The 18,776-nt window shown below is 47.0% G+C and overlaps 1 protein-coding gene across 2 annotated transcripts in view; it reads right to left on the minus strand.

Moving 5' to 3' along the window:
* Positions 1 to 10,358: 10,358 nt before the first annotated feature.
* Positions 10,359 to 18,776, minus strand: part of LOC142740359 (ecto-ADP-ribosyltransferase 5-like) — a 32,052-nt gene continuing 23,634 nt past the window's right edge. Inside the window, exons 5-7 of one of the 2 annotated variants that reach the window (XM_075849911.1) lie at positions 18,371 to 18,403; positions 16,858 to 16,993; positions 10,359 to 10,519 (exon numbers count right to left, since the gene is read on the minus strand). In XM_075849911.1, coding sequence (XP_075706026.1) covers positions 16,896 to 16,993; positions 18,371 to 18,403 — 131 coding nt within the window. In that variant the 3' untranslated portion in view covers positions 10,359 to 10,519; positions 16,858 to 16,895. Of the gene's footprint in view, positions 10,520 to 16,562; positions 16,994 to 18,370; positions 18,404 to 18,776 lie in introns of those variants that run through there. The other variant, XM_075849910.1, reaches the window with a different exon arrangement.

The following is an 18,776-nucleotide window of genomic DNA, read 5'->3' on the forward strand; positions in this document are numbered from 1 at the left end:
CATGTAAAAATGAGACGTCCAATAGTCTATGGTCTTCATACACCAAGTACATCATTGTGATGTCATGGAATGTTCAGGTGTCATATGACCTGGTGATGTCATGGAATGTTCAGGTGTCATGTGACCTGGTGATGTCATGGAATGTTCAGGTGTCATGTGACCTGGTGATGTCATGGAATGTTCAGGTGTCATGTGGTCTTGTAATGTCTTTTGGTGTCAAGGATGCCATTGTTAAATATTAATAAAGTTTCCAATATTTAAACGAATGTCTTCCATTTTTTTGGTGGGATTGTCATTCTGTCTTATGTTATGTAAATTCTTAAAGGGTAACTAAACTTCCGACAAGCTTCTGACATGTCATAGTGACATTTCAGAAGTTTTGATTGGAGGGGGTCCGAGCACTGAGACCCCCACCAATCGCTCAAACTAAGCAGCAGAAGTGCTCTGCTTTTTCCGGAAATCAGTGTATCTGAGTGTTGACTCAATAGAAAGTCTATGAACCCGTACTCCGATACATCGGCTTTCCAGAAAAAGATGAACAGAAACTAAGCTGCTCAGCACTCACAGGAGCTCTTCTGCCGCTTCGTTTTAGGATTGGTGGGGGTCTCAGTGCTTGGACCCCCTACAATTAAATCTTCTGACATGTCACTATGACGTGTCAGAAGTTTGTGGAACGTTTAGTTACCTTTTACTGATTTGTATGGGTGCTCGCCCTAATGAGAAACCGTCATGTTTTGTCATTTTTAAACCACATTCCTCCCCTTGTTCCTGGCGTCCTCTTGATTCCAGCACTATAATTTTTTATTTTCTGGCCCTCCCGTTGCCCCACTACATCCCCAGCTCCGCACCTACTATGCTAATTTTGAGTAAAGGTACAGAGAGCAGGAGACATTATCTGGCTGGTTCTGGCTTCTGCTGTGCCTGATGTCCACTCGCTCTATTTGGGACTTTCTGTTACCCTCGGGCTGTCTGGTTACCTGTTCAGGTATTGCCTGCACTGCCCCCCTTATCCAACACTGAACTCTGTTAGAACAACTTGGGTTCTCTGCAGCATAAACCATCCCGCCTTGCGGTGGGCTCTGGCGAATAACTCAGAGCAGCTTTAGACTCTGTACATCAGAGTTGTGACGGATTTGGGGTTGCGGTCTTTTTCGCACGCTTACTCCCGACTGTCTCCAGCAGCCTTTTCGGAAATACGCAACCAGTGATTCCATAATAGATAATGTCACAGTGCCCTCTGTAGATAATGCCACATACCCACACATAGATAATGCCACAGTGCCCGCTGTAGATAATGCCACACACCCACCCATATATTATGCCACAGTGCCCACTGTAGATAATGCCACACACTCACCCATAGATAATGCCACAATGCCCTCTGTAGATACTGCCAGACAGCCATCCGTAGATAATGCCACAGTGCCCGCTGTGGATAATGCCACACACCCACCCATAGATAATGCCACAGTGCCCTCTGTAGATAATGCCACACACCCACCCATATATTATGCCACAGTGCCCGCTGTAGATAATGACACAATGCCCTCTGTAGATAATGCCACACACCCACCCATATATTATGCCACAGTGCCCGCTGTAGATAATGCCACACACCCACCTGTAGATAATGCCGCAGTGCCCTCTGTAGATAATGCTACACACGCACCTGTAGATAATGCCACAGTGCCCTCTGTAGATAATGCTACACACCCACCCATAGATAATGCCACAGTGCCCTCTGCAGTTACTGCCTATAACGGTTCTCACCGGTTTGTTCGTGGATCCTCTGTGTCGTCTGGGAGATGGTGCTTGGAACTCAGGCAACGCTTGGCACAGCGGGTAGAAGCGGTCGGATGGATAGGCAGCAGTCAGGACATGCAGCAGACGTCGTAACGGGTACATGGCAGCAATAGGTCAAGGCAGGCTGCAGGCGTCGTAACGGGTATATGGCAGCAATAGGTCAAGGCAGGCGGCAGACAAGGATAGTCAAGTTCAAGCAGAGGTCAGTAACGGAAAATCCAGACAAAAGGCAGAAGGGACAGAAACAGGGAACCAGGGCACAGGGAACTCACTGGGAACTTGGTTAAACAAGCAGGGATGCAAAGAAGGAGGAACCTTAAATAGGAAGTCTTAGGAATTAAGGCGCGCTGGCCCTTTAAGAAAGGACGATTCAGCGTGTGCGCCCTCTAGTGACTGCAGCCGCACATCGAGGATGACGGCCGCGGAGGGAGGTAAAGGATGCAGAGGCCGTGGGGATGGAGGGGAATGGCGCGGCAGCTGTTACACTGCCACACACCCATCCGTAGATAATGCCACAGTGCCCTCTGCAGATACTGCCACACAACCACCCGTAGATAATGCCACAGTGCCCTCTGTAGATACTGCCAGACAGCCACCCGTAGATAATGCCGCAGTGCCCTCTCTAGATACTGCCAGTCAGCCACCTGTAGATAATGCCACAGTGCCCTCTGTAGATACTGCCAGAGAGCCACCCGTAAATAATGCCACAGTGCCCTCTCTAGATACTGCCAGACAGCCACCTGTAGATAATGCCACAGTGTCCTCTGTAGATACTGCCACACACCCACGTAGCCAGTGATGTCAGGGGCTTCCCCAGAGTTCCGGAGCAGAGCCACTTCTAGCACCCTGCCGCTTATTCTTCAGCCTGCTCTCTCCTCTCCTGAGGGAGCTACGCTGTCCTGCAGGCCGCAGATGACAGCCTAAGAGGCTGAATACAGTCATGCAGGGGTAACAGACGGCACAACACGACTCCAACACTAGAGACAGCACAGGAACAAATACAGAACGGGACAGAGGATACAGGTAGCAGGACACAGGAACACTGTGAACAGGATACCACTAATGTACCATTTGCAAGACTAACATAGATATACAAACGATGCTCAGGCAATAAGTGGAAGGGTAGAACCCATCTTATAGTCCAGAGTGATTACGGCTAATTAGTAACTCTATTCATGTGCGCGCACTAGCACTTTAAGGCCGGGCGAGAGCACGCATGCGCATGCCAGAAGCCGCTGCAGAGCAGAGTGGCAGTGAGTATGTCACGTTGGGTTTGTGGACCCACTGTGCCGTACCGTCTTGGCGGTATGGCAGCTGGCCAACAGGGCGCAGGTCAAAGTCTATAGTTCATAGAGGGTACCTGTGGAAGCTCAGACAGTAGCAAGGCAGGCTCGGCAGGGACTAGGCAGCAGGTAGACGTCAGGTGAGGTGAAGCAGGTCAGGCGTGGTATATAGCACGGCACAACTTTGGCTCAACACAGCACTCGACCAGGATAGTACGGAATGCAGGAAACAGGAACACACTAGGAGACCATTGCATAGACAAACTAGGGAAACAACAACAATGCTCAGGCATTGAAGCAGGGGGTTGGACCCCTCTTATAGTCAAGGGTACTCATGGCCTGATGCTTCATCAAAGTCCGGTGTGCGCGCTGCCCCTTTAAGAACGGGCACGAGCATGCACGCTCACCCTACGGTAACCGGCTGAGGTGAGTGGAAGCGAGTGCTGGCGTCTTCTGAGAAGGAAACTGGGGCCAGCGCTCGCCAACTCCAGGCTGCGGCTGTCATGGGGAGAGTGGCGCTAATGGCCCTCAGCCACGGACATGACAGTATCCCCCCTCTTACTCCCCCTCTTCTTGGGACCAAAGCGAAAGAGGAACTTTTTCAGAAGAGTAGGAGAATTGAGGTCATTTTCTGGCTCCCAGGACCTCTCTTCAGGACCAAACCCCCTCCAATCCACCAAATAAAAAGTCTTTCCTCTCACTTTTTTGTTGCCCAAGATCTCCTTAACCTCAAAGGTGTCTGAAGGACCGCTGGAGGCAACCGCATGGCTAGGAGTTTTGGTATAGCAGTTCAGAACCGCTGGCTTCAGGAGGGAGACATGGAAGGAGTTGGGGATCTTGAGGGAAGGAGGCAGCCGAAGCTTGTAGGCAACAGGGTTGATCTGCTGTAGGATTTCGAAGGGTCCGAGGAACCTGGGAGAAAATTTGCATGACGGCACGCTTAGTCGAATATTACTAGAAGACAGCCAGACCTTCATGCCAGGGAGAAAATGAGGAGGTTCTCTTCTCCTTGTGTCAGCCTTCCGTTTCATGCGGTCGACTGCCATTAGGATGGAGGATCAAGTCTGCTGCCAGATCTGCAGGAAGTCTCTAAAAGCGGAGTCAGCGGCTGGTACCTTGGAGGTATCGTGGGTGTTGGCTGTAGACAATTTGGAACGGTGTATTCCTTGTGGACTCGCTGGTGTGTTTATTATATGAGAACTCAGCCCACGGAAGCAGCTGCACCCAGTCATCATGCTGCTTGGAGATGAAGTGGCGTAGGTAGTTCTCCAAGATCTGATTGATCCTCTCGACCTGACCATTGAACTGAAGATGGTAGGCTGAGGAAAAGTCCAACATCACACCGAGGAGTCCGCAGAGGGCTCTCCAGAACCCCCCCCCCCCGATCAGACACAATATGCTGCGGCAAGCCGTGCAGGTGGAAGATGTGTTGGATGAACAGCTTGGCCAACTGAGGAGCAGAAGGAAGACTGGTCAGAGGAATGAAGTGGGCCATCTTCAAAAATCGATCCACCACCACTCAGAGAGTACTGCATCCGGCAGAGAGAGTCAGGTCCGTATTAAAGTCCATAGCTATATGCTGCCGGGGGGCATTGGGCACAGGCAATGGCTGGAGCAGACCAGCAGGTCTGAAATGTGAGCGACCTTGTTGGCTGCACATACTGAACAGGAATAAACAAAGTCCATAATGTCGTTGAGCAGCGTGGGACACCAGAAATGATGAGCAATCAGATCCCTGGTCTGATGGATCCCCGCGTGACCTGTCAGTCTAGAGGAGTGTCCCCAGCGGAGGATTCTTCCACGATCAGCCAGGCGCACAAAAGTCCTCCCTGGAGGAATGTCGCCAACTTGCAGAGGATTGACAGAGACAATGTAAGACGGATCAACAATGTTCTGTGGAATCTCCATGGTGTCTTCCGTCTCTAAAGACCCGGACAAGGCATCGGCCCTCACATTCTTGTCGGCCGGGCGATAATGGAGCTCAAACTGGAACCTGGTAAAGAACAGTGACCACCTGGCCTGACAAGGGTTCAACCATTAGGCCGTCTGGAGGTAGGTCAGAGTCTTGTGGTCTGTAAAAAGTAGCATCGGATGAGCTTCGCCCTCTAGTAGATGTCTCCACTCTTCCAGAGCCAATTTAATGGCCAGTAACTCCAGATCCCCAATCGAGTAGTTGCTTTCTGCGGAAGAGAAGAGCTTAGAGAAATATCCACATACCATTGACTTGCCCTTGGGACCTCTCTGGAACAGGAGTGCACCAGCACCGACAGAGGATGTGTCCACCTCTAACGAGAACTTCAGAGAGACATCCGGATGATGGAGGATAGAGGCTGATGTGAAGGCACTCTTCAGGCTATTGAATGCGGACTCTGCCTCGGGAGTCCACACCTTGGCGTTCATGCCCTTCTTAGTGAGGTTACAGATAGGAGTAGTCAGTGAGGAGAAGTTTAAAATAAACTGTCTGTAAAAATTGGTGAATCCCAAAAAGTGCTCTATTGCGAATCTGGATTAGGTTGTAAGCCCCACGCAGGTCTAGTTTCGAAAAAATTTTGGCACCACTTATACGATCAAACAGTTCAGAGATCAGTGGCAATGGATATTTATTCTTCACCGTGATCTGGTTAAGACCTCGGTAGTCGATACAAGGACGAAGAGAGCCATCTCTCTTTTTGACAAAGAAGATCCCGGCTTCTGCCGGGAGGAAGATTTTTGTATGAAGCACCTCTCCATGTTCTCTTTCACATAGGCGGACATGGACAGAGTCTCTGGCAAGGAGAGAGGATATACCCTACCATGGGGAAGGGATTCCACAGGGAAGGGCAGCCACCAGGAATCAGCTCGATAGGGCAGTCATACGCCCGATGTGGAGGCAATGTCTCCGCCTCCCTCTTGCTGAAGACGTCCGAAAATACAGCATAATGACCTGGCAATCCTGCCAATGACCGAGGCAGAGAAGGCTGAACCAAACGAATCTGCACCAGGCAACGGCTTTGGCACTCAGGGCCCCACTAGAGAACCTCTCCAGAATTCCAGTCCAGGACTGGGGCATGCAGTCGGAGCCAAGGCAGGCCCAGCAACACAGGGTTAACAGCTTTGGATAGGACATAGAACGGCAGAAGTTCGGAGTGAAGGGCCCCTACTTGTAGCCTCAGTGGCTTGGTCACAGCTATAACTGGGTCTGACAGAGGTAGTCCATTTACTGAAGCAACTGTCAACGGGTTCTCCAGATGGGTGGTGGGTAATTGAAGAAGGTCCACCAGGTCTCTACGGATGAAATTAGCAGCGGATCCAGAGTCCAGATACGCAGAGACCTGATGCGTTCTCTCGCCGGACACTATGGTCACAGGTATGGAGAATTTAGATGAAAGTCCTTTCTTACCCAAGGTTGTCACTCCTAGCAACCCTAGGCGTTGGGATCTTTGGGGACACATGCGCACAAGATGACCATCGAGACCGCAATAAAGACAGAAGTGCGTCTGCGTTGTCTCTCCTGGGTGGATAGCTTACACTGGTCCATTATCACAGACTCCTTAGGAGGATCGACATCTGAGGACAGAAGAGGTTGCTGCAAAGTAGGAGCCAGACTAGGAAGGCCTCCCCCCGTCTAACCTCTTGGAGGCGTTCTCAGATCCGTATATCAATCCGGGCGGACAGAAGGATGAGGTCATCCAGGGTAGGCGGCAGATCTCGAGTGGCAAGTTCGTCCTTAATTTTAGGAACCAGTCCATGCCAGAATGCAGCCACCAGGGCCTCATTTATATCACCTGAGACCAATTAACCCCCCCCCCCCCCTAGTCAGCTGCTCAGCTGGAAGGAATTTGCAAGGGGAAAAAAAGTTTTTCAATTGTCAGTTTTTGCTATCTTCTATTTGCAAGCAATCAATTAAGTTCTCACAAAGATTCACAAACACAGAAAAACAACAACACAATAACTCCGCTTATATCACAAGCCACTTAACCCCTTAACGACTGGGCCATTTTGCACGTTAATGACAAAGGATTATTTTTTGTTTTTTCACGGTCGCATTCCAAGAGTCGTAACTTTTTTTTTATTCCGTCGACATCGCCGTATAAGGGCTTGTTTTTTGCGGGACGAGTTGTATTTTGTAATTGTACCATTTTTAGATGCTTATAACATATTGATTAACTTTTATTAACTTTATTTTTGGAGAGAATTGAAAATAAGCAGCTATTCCAGCATTGTTTTTCACGTATAAATTTACGCCGTTTACTATGCAGCGTAAATAACATGTTCACTTTATTCTATGGGTCGGCACGATTATGGGGATACCAAATATGTAGAGGTTTTATATGTTTTTCCTACGTTTGCACAATAAAAACCCTTTTAGAAGAAAATTGCTTGTTTTTCCATCGCCGCATTCCAAGAGCCGTCATTTTTTTATTTTTCCGTCGATGTGGCCGTATATAGGCTTGATTTTTGCGGGACAATGTGTAGTTTTCATTAGTACTATTTTGGGGTACATAGGACTTATAGATTAACTTTTATTTTATTTTTTATCGGGGGAATGGAAGAAAAGAGAGAATTTTGCCGTTGTTTTTTGCGGTTATTTTGGACGCTGTTCATCCGGCGGTTTAATTAATGTGTTCATTTTATTGGTCAAGTTGTTACGATCGCGGGGATACCATGTATGTGTTATTAGTTTTATTTAATTTTGACTGTCATTTTTATTTTATTTTTTTTCCACAAACTTTATTTAACTGATTGACATTTTTTTTTAGTCCCACCAGGGGACTTCACTATGCGATGTGCCGATCGCATATATAATGCTTTGGTATACTTCGTATACCAAAGCATTATTCACGGTCAGTGTAAAACTGACAGGCAACCTATTAGGTCATGCCTCCGGCATCGCCTAACAAGGCAGTTGCTGAAGACAGACCTGGGGGTCTTTGTTAGACCCCCGGCTGTCATGGAAACCCGACGGCGACCCGCGATTTGTTTGCGGGGGCGCCGATCGGGTGACAGAGGGAGCTCCCTCCCTCTGTCAAACACATTAGATGCCGCTGTCACTATTGACAGCGGCATTTAATGGGTTAAACTGCCGGAATCGGAGTGCGCTTCGATTCTGGCAGTTGCAGCAGGAGCCAGGCTGTGTATAACAGCCGTGCTCCTGACGCTGATCGCGTGGGTACACTGGCAGTACCCGCGCCATCACAGGACGGATATATCCGTCCTCCTGCGCGAACTAGCAGCTGCTGAGGACGGATATATCCGTCCTTCGGCGTTAAGGAGTTAATCCACCAAGCTCAGACAGCGCTATGTATGGGCTTTGTTCTGGTGCTGTATATAGGTAATGAGCTTGGTTCGGGTGTTGTATATATGTACTGAGCTTTGTTCTGGGGCTGTATATATGTAATGAGCTTTGTTCTGGTGCTGAATATATGTACTGAGCTTTGTTCTGGTTTTGTATATATGTACTGAGCTTGGTTCTGGTGTTGTATATATGTACTGGTCTTTGTTCTGGTGTTGTATATATGTACTGATCTTGGTCCTAGTACTATATATATGTAATGAGCTTGGCTTGGGTGCTGTATATATGTACTTAGCTTTGTTCTGGGGCTGTATATATGTAATGAGCTTGGTTCCGGTGCTGAATATATGTACTGAACTTGATTCTGGTGTACATATGTACTGCACATGAGTCATAAGTGTGAGTGGTGTGCGTGCGCATGTGTCCAGATTGTGGGTTGCATCTGTGCATCATGTGTACAGCATGTGAGAGTGTGTGTATATGGCTGTATATAAAATTGAAATCATACTATTTAGTTACAGTATGGTGAAACTTTAGCATCGTATACTGGTATTATTTGCAATCTTTATACGTCAGTATTAGGCCATGATCACGCAATCAGGATTTGATAAGGACTAAGTCCCTGATTCCACACCTAAATCTCTTTCAAATCCACTAATGGTATGTGCACACACAAACTCAAAAACATCTGAAAATACCGAGCTGTTTTCAAGGGAAAACAGCTCCTGATTTTCAGATGTTTTTTAAGCCACTCGCGGTTTTTTACGGCCGCTTTTGGAGCTGTTTTTCTATAGAGTCTATGAAAAACGGCTCCAAAAACGGCTGAAGAATTGACATGCACTTCTTTTTTGCGGCCGTTTTTTTACGCGGTCGTTTTTCAAAAATGACCCGTCGGAACAGAACGCCATTTTTCCCATTTAACTCAGTGGGCAGATGTTTGGAGGCATTCTGCTTCCGATTTTTCAGCCGTTTTTCAGGACGTTTACGACCCAAAAAATGTCTGAAAACACTGCCTGTGAACATACCCTAACATTCTGAATCCATTACAAGTGAATGGGTTATTTTATACCCCACTCACATGCAGCAGAAATAAGTCTGCTTCAATTTTTTGGGCTCCGCAACAAAAATCCTCTAGAATAATGAGCATGTTTATTATTCTCGGGAAAAGCAGTGGATTCATTGGAGTTGGAGCAATCAGGAACTATTGCTCTTTTCATGTACACCTGTTTACACGTGTTTTAATAAATATCCCCATGTCTTGTAAAGCTGAAAGGTGGTCCCAGCCCAACACTGGCGGCTGCGTATGGCCTGCGGTGGGCCTGTCTGCTTAAAAATGCCAGGGCTAATTTTAAATCCCAGTCCGGCCCTGCTGAGAAGTGATCTCTACAGAACAGGAAAGATCAGTCTATTATGAATGGTGGATCCTGTGTTATCTATATATAGGTGTTACCTGTCAGTGTAATCCTGCCTGGGATGATAATGAAATGACGCTGAGAAGTGATCTCTACAGAACAAGAAGGGTCAGTCCATTATGAATGGTAGAACCTGTGTTATCTATATATAGGTGTTACCTGTCAGTGTAATCCTGCCTGTGATGATAATGCGATGATGCTGAGAAGCGATCTCTACAGACCAGGAAGGGTCAGTCTATTATGAATGGTAGAATCTGTGTTATCTATATATAGGTGTTACCTGTCAGTGTAATCCTGCCTGGGATGATAATGCGATGATGCTGAGGAGTGATCTCTACAGACCAGGAAGGGTCAGTCTATTATGAATGGTGGATCCTGTGCTATCTATTTATAGGTGTTACCTGTCAGTGTAATCCTGCCTGGGATGATAATGACTGCTGAGAAGTGATCTTTACAGAACAGGAAGGGTCCTGAAGAAAAAGGCTGTCTGGCTTTGAAATGCGTCGTTTTTATACACAATAAATCATTTTTATTATCCAACTTGCATATTGCTTTATTATAAGCAAATCCAACAAATGCAGCGCCAGGGGACAAGCCACATTTTTCCTTGGATATTTTTCATGAAATACACCTTGGAACTTTCTCCTTGAACCTAACTTTGGAGGACCTAACAAAAGCCCCCGAGGCCTGCCATGAGTATATGCCAATCAGGTCATGCCAGTGAAGCATTGTGAAGTTTCCTAGTGGGACTAAAAAAATAAAATAATTAAATACAGTTAATTAAAGTTTATTAAAAAATAAAAATAAAAGCTCACAGTACAAATAAAATCATTTAATAAAAATATTTTGTTACACACAATATAACACCACAGTCACACCTAATATAACACCGGTGTCACACCCAACGTAACACCGCAGTCACACCCAATATAACACCGGTGTCACACCCAACGTAACACCGCAGTCACACCCAATATAACACCGGTGTCACACCCAACGTAACACCGCAGTCACACCCAATATAACACCGGTGTCACACCCAAAGTAACACCGCAGTCACACTTAATGTAAAACACCGCAGTCACACCCAAAGTAACACCGCAGTCACACCCAACGTAACACCGCAGCCACACCCAACATAACATCGGTGTCACACCCAACGTAACACTGCAGTCACACCCAATGTAAAACACTGCAGTCACACCCAATGTAACACCGAAGTCACAACCAACGTAACACCGCAGTCACACCCAATGTAACACCGCAGTCACACCCAATGTAACACCGAAGTCACAACCAATGTAACACCGCAGCCACACCCAACATAACACCGGTGTCACACCCAACGTAACACCGCAGCCACACCCAATGTAACACCGCAGTCGCACCCAGTGTAACACCGGAGTCACAACCAATGTAACACCGCAGTCACAACCAATGTAACACCGCAGTCACACCCAATGTAACACCGAAGTCACAACCAATGTAACACCGAAGTCACAACCAACGTAACACCACAGTCACACCCAATGTAACACCGCAGCCACACCCAATGTAACACCGCAGTCACACCCAATGTAACACCGCAGTCATACACAATGTAACACCGCAGTCACACCCAATGTAAAACACCGCAGTCACACCCAATGTAACACCGCAGTCACAACCAATGTAACACCGCAGTCACAACCAATGTAACACCGCAGCCACACCCAATGTAACACCGAAGTCACAACCAATGTAACACCGCAGTCACAACCAATGTAACACCGCAGTCACACCCAATGTAACACCGAAGTCACAACCAATGTAACACCGAAGTCACAACCAACGTAACACCGCAGTCACACCCAATGTAACACCGCAGCCACACCCAATGTAACACCGCAGTCACACCCAATGTAACACCGCAGTCACACCCAGTGTAACACCGGAGTCACACCCAACGTAACACCGCAGCCACACCCAATGTAACACCGCAGTCATACACAATGTAACACCGCAGTCACACCCAATGTAACACCGCAGTCACACCCAATGTAACACCGCAGTCACACCCAATGTAACACCGAAGTCACAACCAATGTAACACCGAAGTCACAACCAACGTAACACCGCAGTCACACCCAATGTAACACCGCAGTCACACCCAACGTAACACCGCAGCCACACCCAATGTAACACCGCAGTCACACCCAATGTAACACCGCAGTCATGTAAAGTGCAGGTGGACGAGCGACAAATGACAAGGCAATTGTTACAATTAACTCTTTCTTTACTGAAGTGACTGCAGCAAAGAAGCTTTAACAGGGCAGCAGGAGCAGCTTGAACATATATTTATATAGTCAGTCGATTACGCCGAGCAACAGTGACAACCAGGATACTGCAATGCTTTGGGAAGTCTCTTTGTATCAGAACAGTCTCTTTTAATTTAACTGAAGATAATATCAGAATAGTCCAATGGGAGAACTCAGGCTTCACAATATAGTCCGGTAGGCTGCTCCTTATACCTCCCCTTGTATTATGCCCTCCGTACACCGGGTGCTCTTTTCTGTATAATTGGCTACTTCCAGCTGCTCTGCAATGCAGCCGCTGTTTATCTGGAGTCCTCACTCTGGCGCTGTCCTCGCTCAGATTCCTGGTATCTGGCCGTCTTGTCTCCTCAGCTCTAGCTCTAGCTCTGGTCCCACTCACGGTACTCACTGGCCTGCTCCTCTGCACACAGCTTCTTTGTGCACAGCTTCTCTGAAGGCAGATGACATAAACCCTCTCTAGAACAGTTCTTCCCACACATGTACTGACTGGACACTTCAAACACACTTCCTTTTAGGGCTGAATCTCCTTCCCTGGAAAATGTCTTACAGCGTCTTCTTCTGTAGGTTACAGACAACATATATGTGTCTCCCCCTTGAGGTGACTGAAGGCTACAGAAGTTCAGAGCTTACACAAATTAAAAAAAGATATTGTCATAATAATTGGCTAATAATTGTCCTCTACCTGTGAATCTGTTTTTTATCTTTTTATAAAATGCCCCTAATTCATGTAACATTGGTCTTATGGGGTTGGGTTTTGGGGCTAAGGGAAATAAAATGAGAATTATTTTTATGTCTTATACTATCGTTTGCAGATTCTGTCTAAAAATGCGGTTCGGTACTCGTGGTTTTACATATACAGCAAGATAAATCTGTACTTTTCCATCTTTTCTGCTTATAGTAAATACGGCTAGAAATATGATATTGTACAAGTGGTTTAGTATTTACAGCAGATATTTATTTTATTTAAAAAAAAAAAAAATCATTGCTCAGATTCTGAATCTAAAGGAACGCTGTGAAAATAAAGACCAAGAAAAAAATACTAAGGACATTCAGGCTAAAGCTCTGGACATACACAGGATAGTAAAAGGGTAAAGAGTCATCTCTATGTGATACGCCAGTGAGCGCTGCTGGATCAGTGGAGTAAATGAAGCTGCACCTTACACCCCGCGCTGCCTAGGCCAGGCCGACCCTCAACAATCAGTGCAAGAAGGAGATTCGTGTGGAGGGTCAAAGGGCCGACGGTGACCGTGAAGGAGCTCGAGTCCAGTGGATGGGACTGCAGAAGGTCACCAGTCACACAAGTCCAGGGCTCTGATTACAAGTGGCTTGAAAATGCCTTCAAGTTGAAACGTTGCCTACACACTGGGTGAATAAGCACCATTTACAGTGGGGGCCAGAATTATTTGGACAGTGACACAATCTTCATGATTTGGGCGCCGCTGCCACCAGATTGGATATGAAATGAAACATCTGAGATGCAATTAAAGTTTAAACTTTCAGGTTTAATTCAAGAGGTTGAACAGAAATCTCCTGTGAAATGTTTAGGAATTGTCGCCATTTTTCTACGCAGCCGCCTCATTCCAGGGGCTCAAAAGTAATTGGACAAATGAACATTCCCAGGAATAAAATGTTTTTTTTAAATATTTTGTAGAGAATCCTGTGCAGCAATGACGGCCTGTAGTCTGGACCCCATGGACATCACCACACGCTGGGTTTCCTCCTCTGTGAGGCTTTGCCCGGCATTTACTGCCGCCGTCTTCAGTTGTCGCTTGTTTGTGGGACTTTCTGCCTTAAGTTTTGTCTTCAGCAGGTGAAATGCTAGATCGGGGGGGAAATGCTGGATCGGGGTGAAATCTGGTGACTCGGCCATTGCAGAATATTCCACTTCTTTCCTTATAAACTACTGGGTCGCTTTCGCAGTATGTTTTAGTCTTCAGTCACATCATCAATAAATACTAGTGACCCCGTGCCAGGCAGCTAGGCATGCCCATGCCATCACACTGCCCACACCATGCCCTCACACTGCCCCCACCATGCCCTCACACTGCCCGCACCATGCCATCACACTGCCTCCACCATACCATCACACTGCCTCCACCATACCATCACACTACCTCCACCATACCATCACACTGCCTCCACCATACCATCACACTGCCTCCACCATACCATCACTCTGCCCCCACCATGCCATCACACTGCCCCCACCATGCCATCACACTGCCTCCACCGTACCATCACACCGCCTCCTCCGTACCATCACACTGCCTCCACCGTACCATCACACTGCCTCCACCATACCATCACACTGCCCCCACCATACCATCACACTGCCTCCACCATACCATCACACTGCCTCCACCATGCCATCACACTGCCTCCACCATACCATCACACTGCCTCCACCATACCATCACACTGCCTCCACCATGCCATCACACTGCCTCCACCATGCCATCACACTGCCTCCACCATGCCATCACACTGCCCCCACCATGCCATCACACTGCCCCACCATGCCATCTCACTGCCTCCTCCATACCCTCACACTGCCTCCACCATACCATCACACTGCCTCCACCATACCATCACACTGCCTCCACCATACCATCACACTGCCCCACCATGCCATCACACTGCCCCCACCATGCCATCACCCTGCCTCCACCATACCATCACACTGCCCCCCACCATGCCATCATGCTGCCTCCACCATGCCATGACACTGCCCCCACCATGCCATCACACTGCCCCCACCATGCCATCACACTGCCCCCACCATGCCATCACACTGCCCCCCACCATGCCATCACACTGCCTCCACCATACCATCCCACTGCCCCACCATACCATCACACTGCCTCCACCATGCCATCACACTGCCCCCACCATGCCATCACACTGCCTCCACCATACCATCACACTGCCTCCACCATGCCATCACACTGCCTCCACCATACCATCACACTGCCTCCACCATGCCATCACACTGCCTCCACCATGCCATCACACTGCCTCCACCATGCCATCACACTGCCCCCACCATACCATCACACTGCCTCCACCATACATCACACTGCCCCCACCATGCCATCACACTGCCCCCACCATGCCATCACATTGCCTCCTCCATACCATCACACTGCCTCCACCATACCATCACACTGCCTCCACCATACCATCACACTGCCTCCACAATGCCATCACACTGCCTCCACCATGCCATCACACTGCCTCCACCATAACATCACACTGCCTCCACCATGCCATCACACTGCCCCCACCATGCCATCACACTGCCTCCACCATGCCATCACACTGCCTCCACCATACCATCACACTGCCTCAACTATGCCATCACACTGCCTCCACCATGCCATCACACTGCCTCCACCATGCCATCACACTGCCCCCACCATGTCATGAAGTCTCTTTATGGTGGACTCAGATACTGATCCAGCTACTTTCAGGAGAGTGTTCTTCACTTGGGTAGATGTTATGAAGGGGTTTTCTTCACCATGGAAAGGATTCTGCGATCATCCACCACTGTTATCTTCCGAGGACGTCCAGGCCTTTTGGAGTTCACGAGATCACTAGCGCGCTCTTTTTTTTTTTCAAGAATGGACCAAACTGTTGATTTGGCCACTCCTGAAATTTGTACTTCTCTCTGATAGATTTCTTCATTTTTCTCCAGCCTGACGATGGTCGGTTTCACTTGCATTGAGAGTTCCTCTGACCTCATATTGTGGGTTCACAGCAACAGATTCCAAATGCAAATGCTGCACCTGGAATCAACTCCAGACCTTTTACCTGCTTAATTGATGGTGGATTAATGAGGGAATAGCCCATGCAGCCCATTAAACAGCTTGTGAGATAATTGTCCAATTACCTTTGGTCCCTTGAAAAAGCGGCAGCCACATATTAAAGTGCTGTAATTCCTAAACCCTTCCTAAAATTAGGATGTGAAGACCCTCAAATTAAAGCTGAGAGTCTGCACTTTAATCCCGGATTATTATATAACTGGATATTCAATATGTTTTGGTAAACAGCTAAAATGCCAAAACTTGTGTCACTGTTCAAATAATTTTGGACCTAACTGCATACATATCATTCTGGAGTGCTGCGTTTCTTCCTTGGATTCGTATTCTTGCATACAAGTGTCCAGTACAGGAGGTCGGCTAGAAAGACGAAATTACTAAACATAATCACATCATCCGAATGACCCGGCTACGATGTGGGGGAGGGTTCTGTGGTCGGGTAAGATAGAAATGGAGCTTCAAGAAGCCACGTGTGGTGCAAACCTCTCACTGAGCATTTCTCAGCAGACACCCCCCTGACATTTTTGTATAGGGCTTCTCCGCAGTGGGGGTTGGGCACCTGGTTAAAATTGAAGGATGGATAAATAGTGAACAATTAAGATCGTGCCAGATGACCGGCTTCAGTCTGACACTTGGGACAAAGTCCACTTACGCAAGCAGCTTGTTCACCATTTTTAATATTGTTTTTAAAATATCTGCTGACAAATTATGACTTGTGAGATGGAAAATTTACTTGAAGAGAATATTGGTTGGCAATAAAAATACTGGCAGGAACGATCTGCCAGAGGAGGGTGAATACTTTCCAAGGTCTTGAACATTTACATCATCATATCGAATATTCAGGTCGTTGTGTGGGAGACAGTTGGGGATATTTTTTGACCTATTTCTTAGATATTATTCAGTTACTATCATCCTTTATATTGAAGCTCTGCATTAGTGATATATCATCCTCACATCTTCCTTCTGATGCCCGAAGAATCCCGCCCGAGACTTCAGCTTGTCAAGAAGCTTGTAGCAGTAATGATTGCAATGCTCATTGTGACCAGTAGGGGTGCTGTAATTGTTTCCCTGCAATTCCCGATAGTTGTAGCTGGAGGGCAAAGTAAGAAAACGGAAATCAAAGTAAAATCACAAAAGGTCTAAACAAAATCATAATGAAAAAAGATTACTGAGCCAACCAGAACCCTACTCTGCACTGATGAGAGGCAACAAGTCCAGAACAGTGCGGTCAACAGATGGGGGTCTCTGACTGAGTCATGTTTTATGGCTCTATAAATGGTCAGACATTGACTTACAGGGTAAACACCTACAGGTGGCACTAAAGAGACACATTTCTTCCATCTGGAGGACAGCTATATCTCCGCAAGGAGAATCATTACCTTCCCAGAGCTAATGTAGCTGTAAACACTTAGGGGGGTCATTAAGTATTTGCCCCTGTTACAACTTTACTTTTTTTATCTAAATCGGTCAAAATTCTTCATTGATTAAAGGAGTTCACCGCATTGGACAATCCCTACTTGTTTGAATGGTCCCAGCGATCAGCTGTGATCTGTGAGGAAACCTGGCAATAAGTGTTCTGTTTCACTGCAGCGCCACCACAGGAGAATTGAAGTATTACACAGTGTCCATCCATATCAATGTGTTGTCTGTGTAATTCAGGACAGGACAGGTCTTTGTAACCGTTCTCCACTCTGCCCACGAGATGAAGAGCCTGAAGATTTATCTTTACAGTGGCCGGAGCTTAAAACCTCTTCTTTCCCTAACACAAACCTTGTCTAACCCTTTTGCATCAGCCAAAGATAAGCAGTGTCAGGTGTGTCTGGCAGCCACTGATCCCCATTCTCCATTGCGCAGACATGCAAAATTATTGGCGTGTTAATGGATGAATCAGAGACTATTACCTGTGGGCTGACACACACCCCATGTCTATGTCTGTCACCTTATCTATTGGTTGTCACCATCCCCGGTGCAGTGCTACGACTGGATCGCTGTAACATAAGGTCACATGACTACACAATGTTACGTCACTATTAACGAACAGTCTCTGCTGCCTATAGCAATTCAATGATGCGGTCACGGGACTGGACATCACTGGACGGAGGGATAATGGCAGCAGAGGACAGACGGACATTAGACTAGTCGCTCCTCGTGTGGTGTTATGACTATGTAATGGTCGCACTGTGACATAACAACATGTGACCGCGCCATTCTGAGGCTCTAGGCCACCTTGACTTTTCATAATAGCGACCAGACATTACACAGACACATGATATAGCGTCACTCCATCCTTCTCATAACAATGGAGCGAGAGATAACAAGAGTGGGAGATACAGGAGGAATCTGGATGGTCAGTATAATAGAAAGTCTTCTATCCTATAGGTTTGTTTTAAAACACCCAAATCCTGGACAACCCCTTTAATCCACAGAGTTTAGTGTAGAGGGTAATAGAAATAAATGCGCTCCTCACCTGAGTTATAGACGCAGCTTTCCCTTTTACTACCTGAAAACAAAAAAAGAAACATATTTCATTCATTCTGTTCTAAAAAGAAACAATGTAACATTATAGAAGGAAAGATCAGGCTACACAAAGGCCGTGGATGGTGGTGGTAGTAGTTATAAAATCATATTCTACATTCAAGGCTGTGCCTAAAGTAAATATCTGCCCAGGATGCCCTCATTTATTTTCTTTCTTCAATGCAGTTCCAAAGTCTGCGCTGATTCATTTCATAATATATCTTTATAGAGTGTGGCGCCCAGTTTTCTGAATACAGAGCTTCAAATCACCTTCATAGACATACAGTAACATGGTAATATTCTGCTGCCTGCGGCCACCACTAGAGGGAGCTCACTACATACAGATATATACAGCTCCT

Source organism: Rhinoderma darwinii, chromosome 2, assembly GCF_050947455.1.
Source record: "Rhinoderma darwinii isolate aRhiDar2 chromosome 2, aRhiDar2.hap1, whole genome shotgun sequence".
Taxonomy (NCBI): domain Eukaryota; kingdom Metazoa; phylum Chordata; class Amphibia; order Anura; family Rhinodermatidae; genus Rhinoderma; species Rhinoderma darwinii.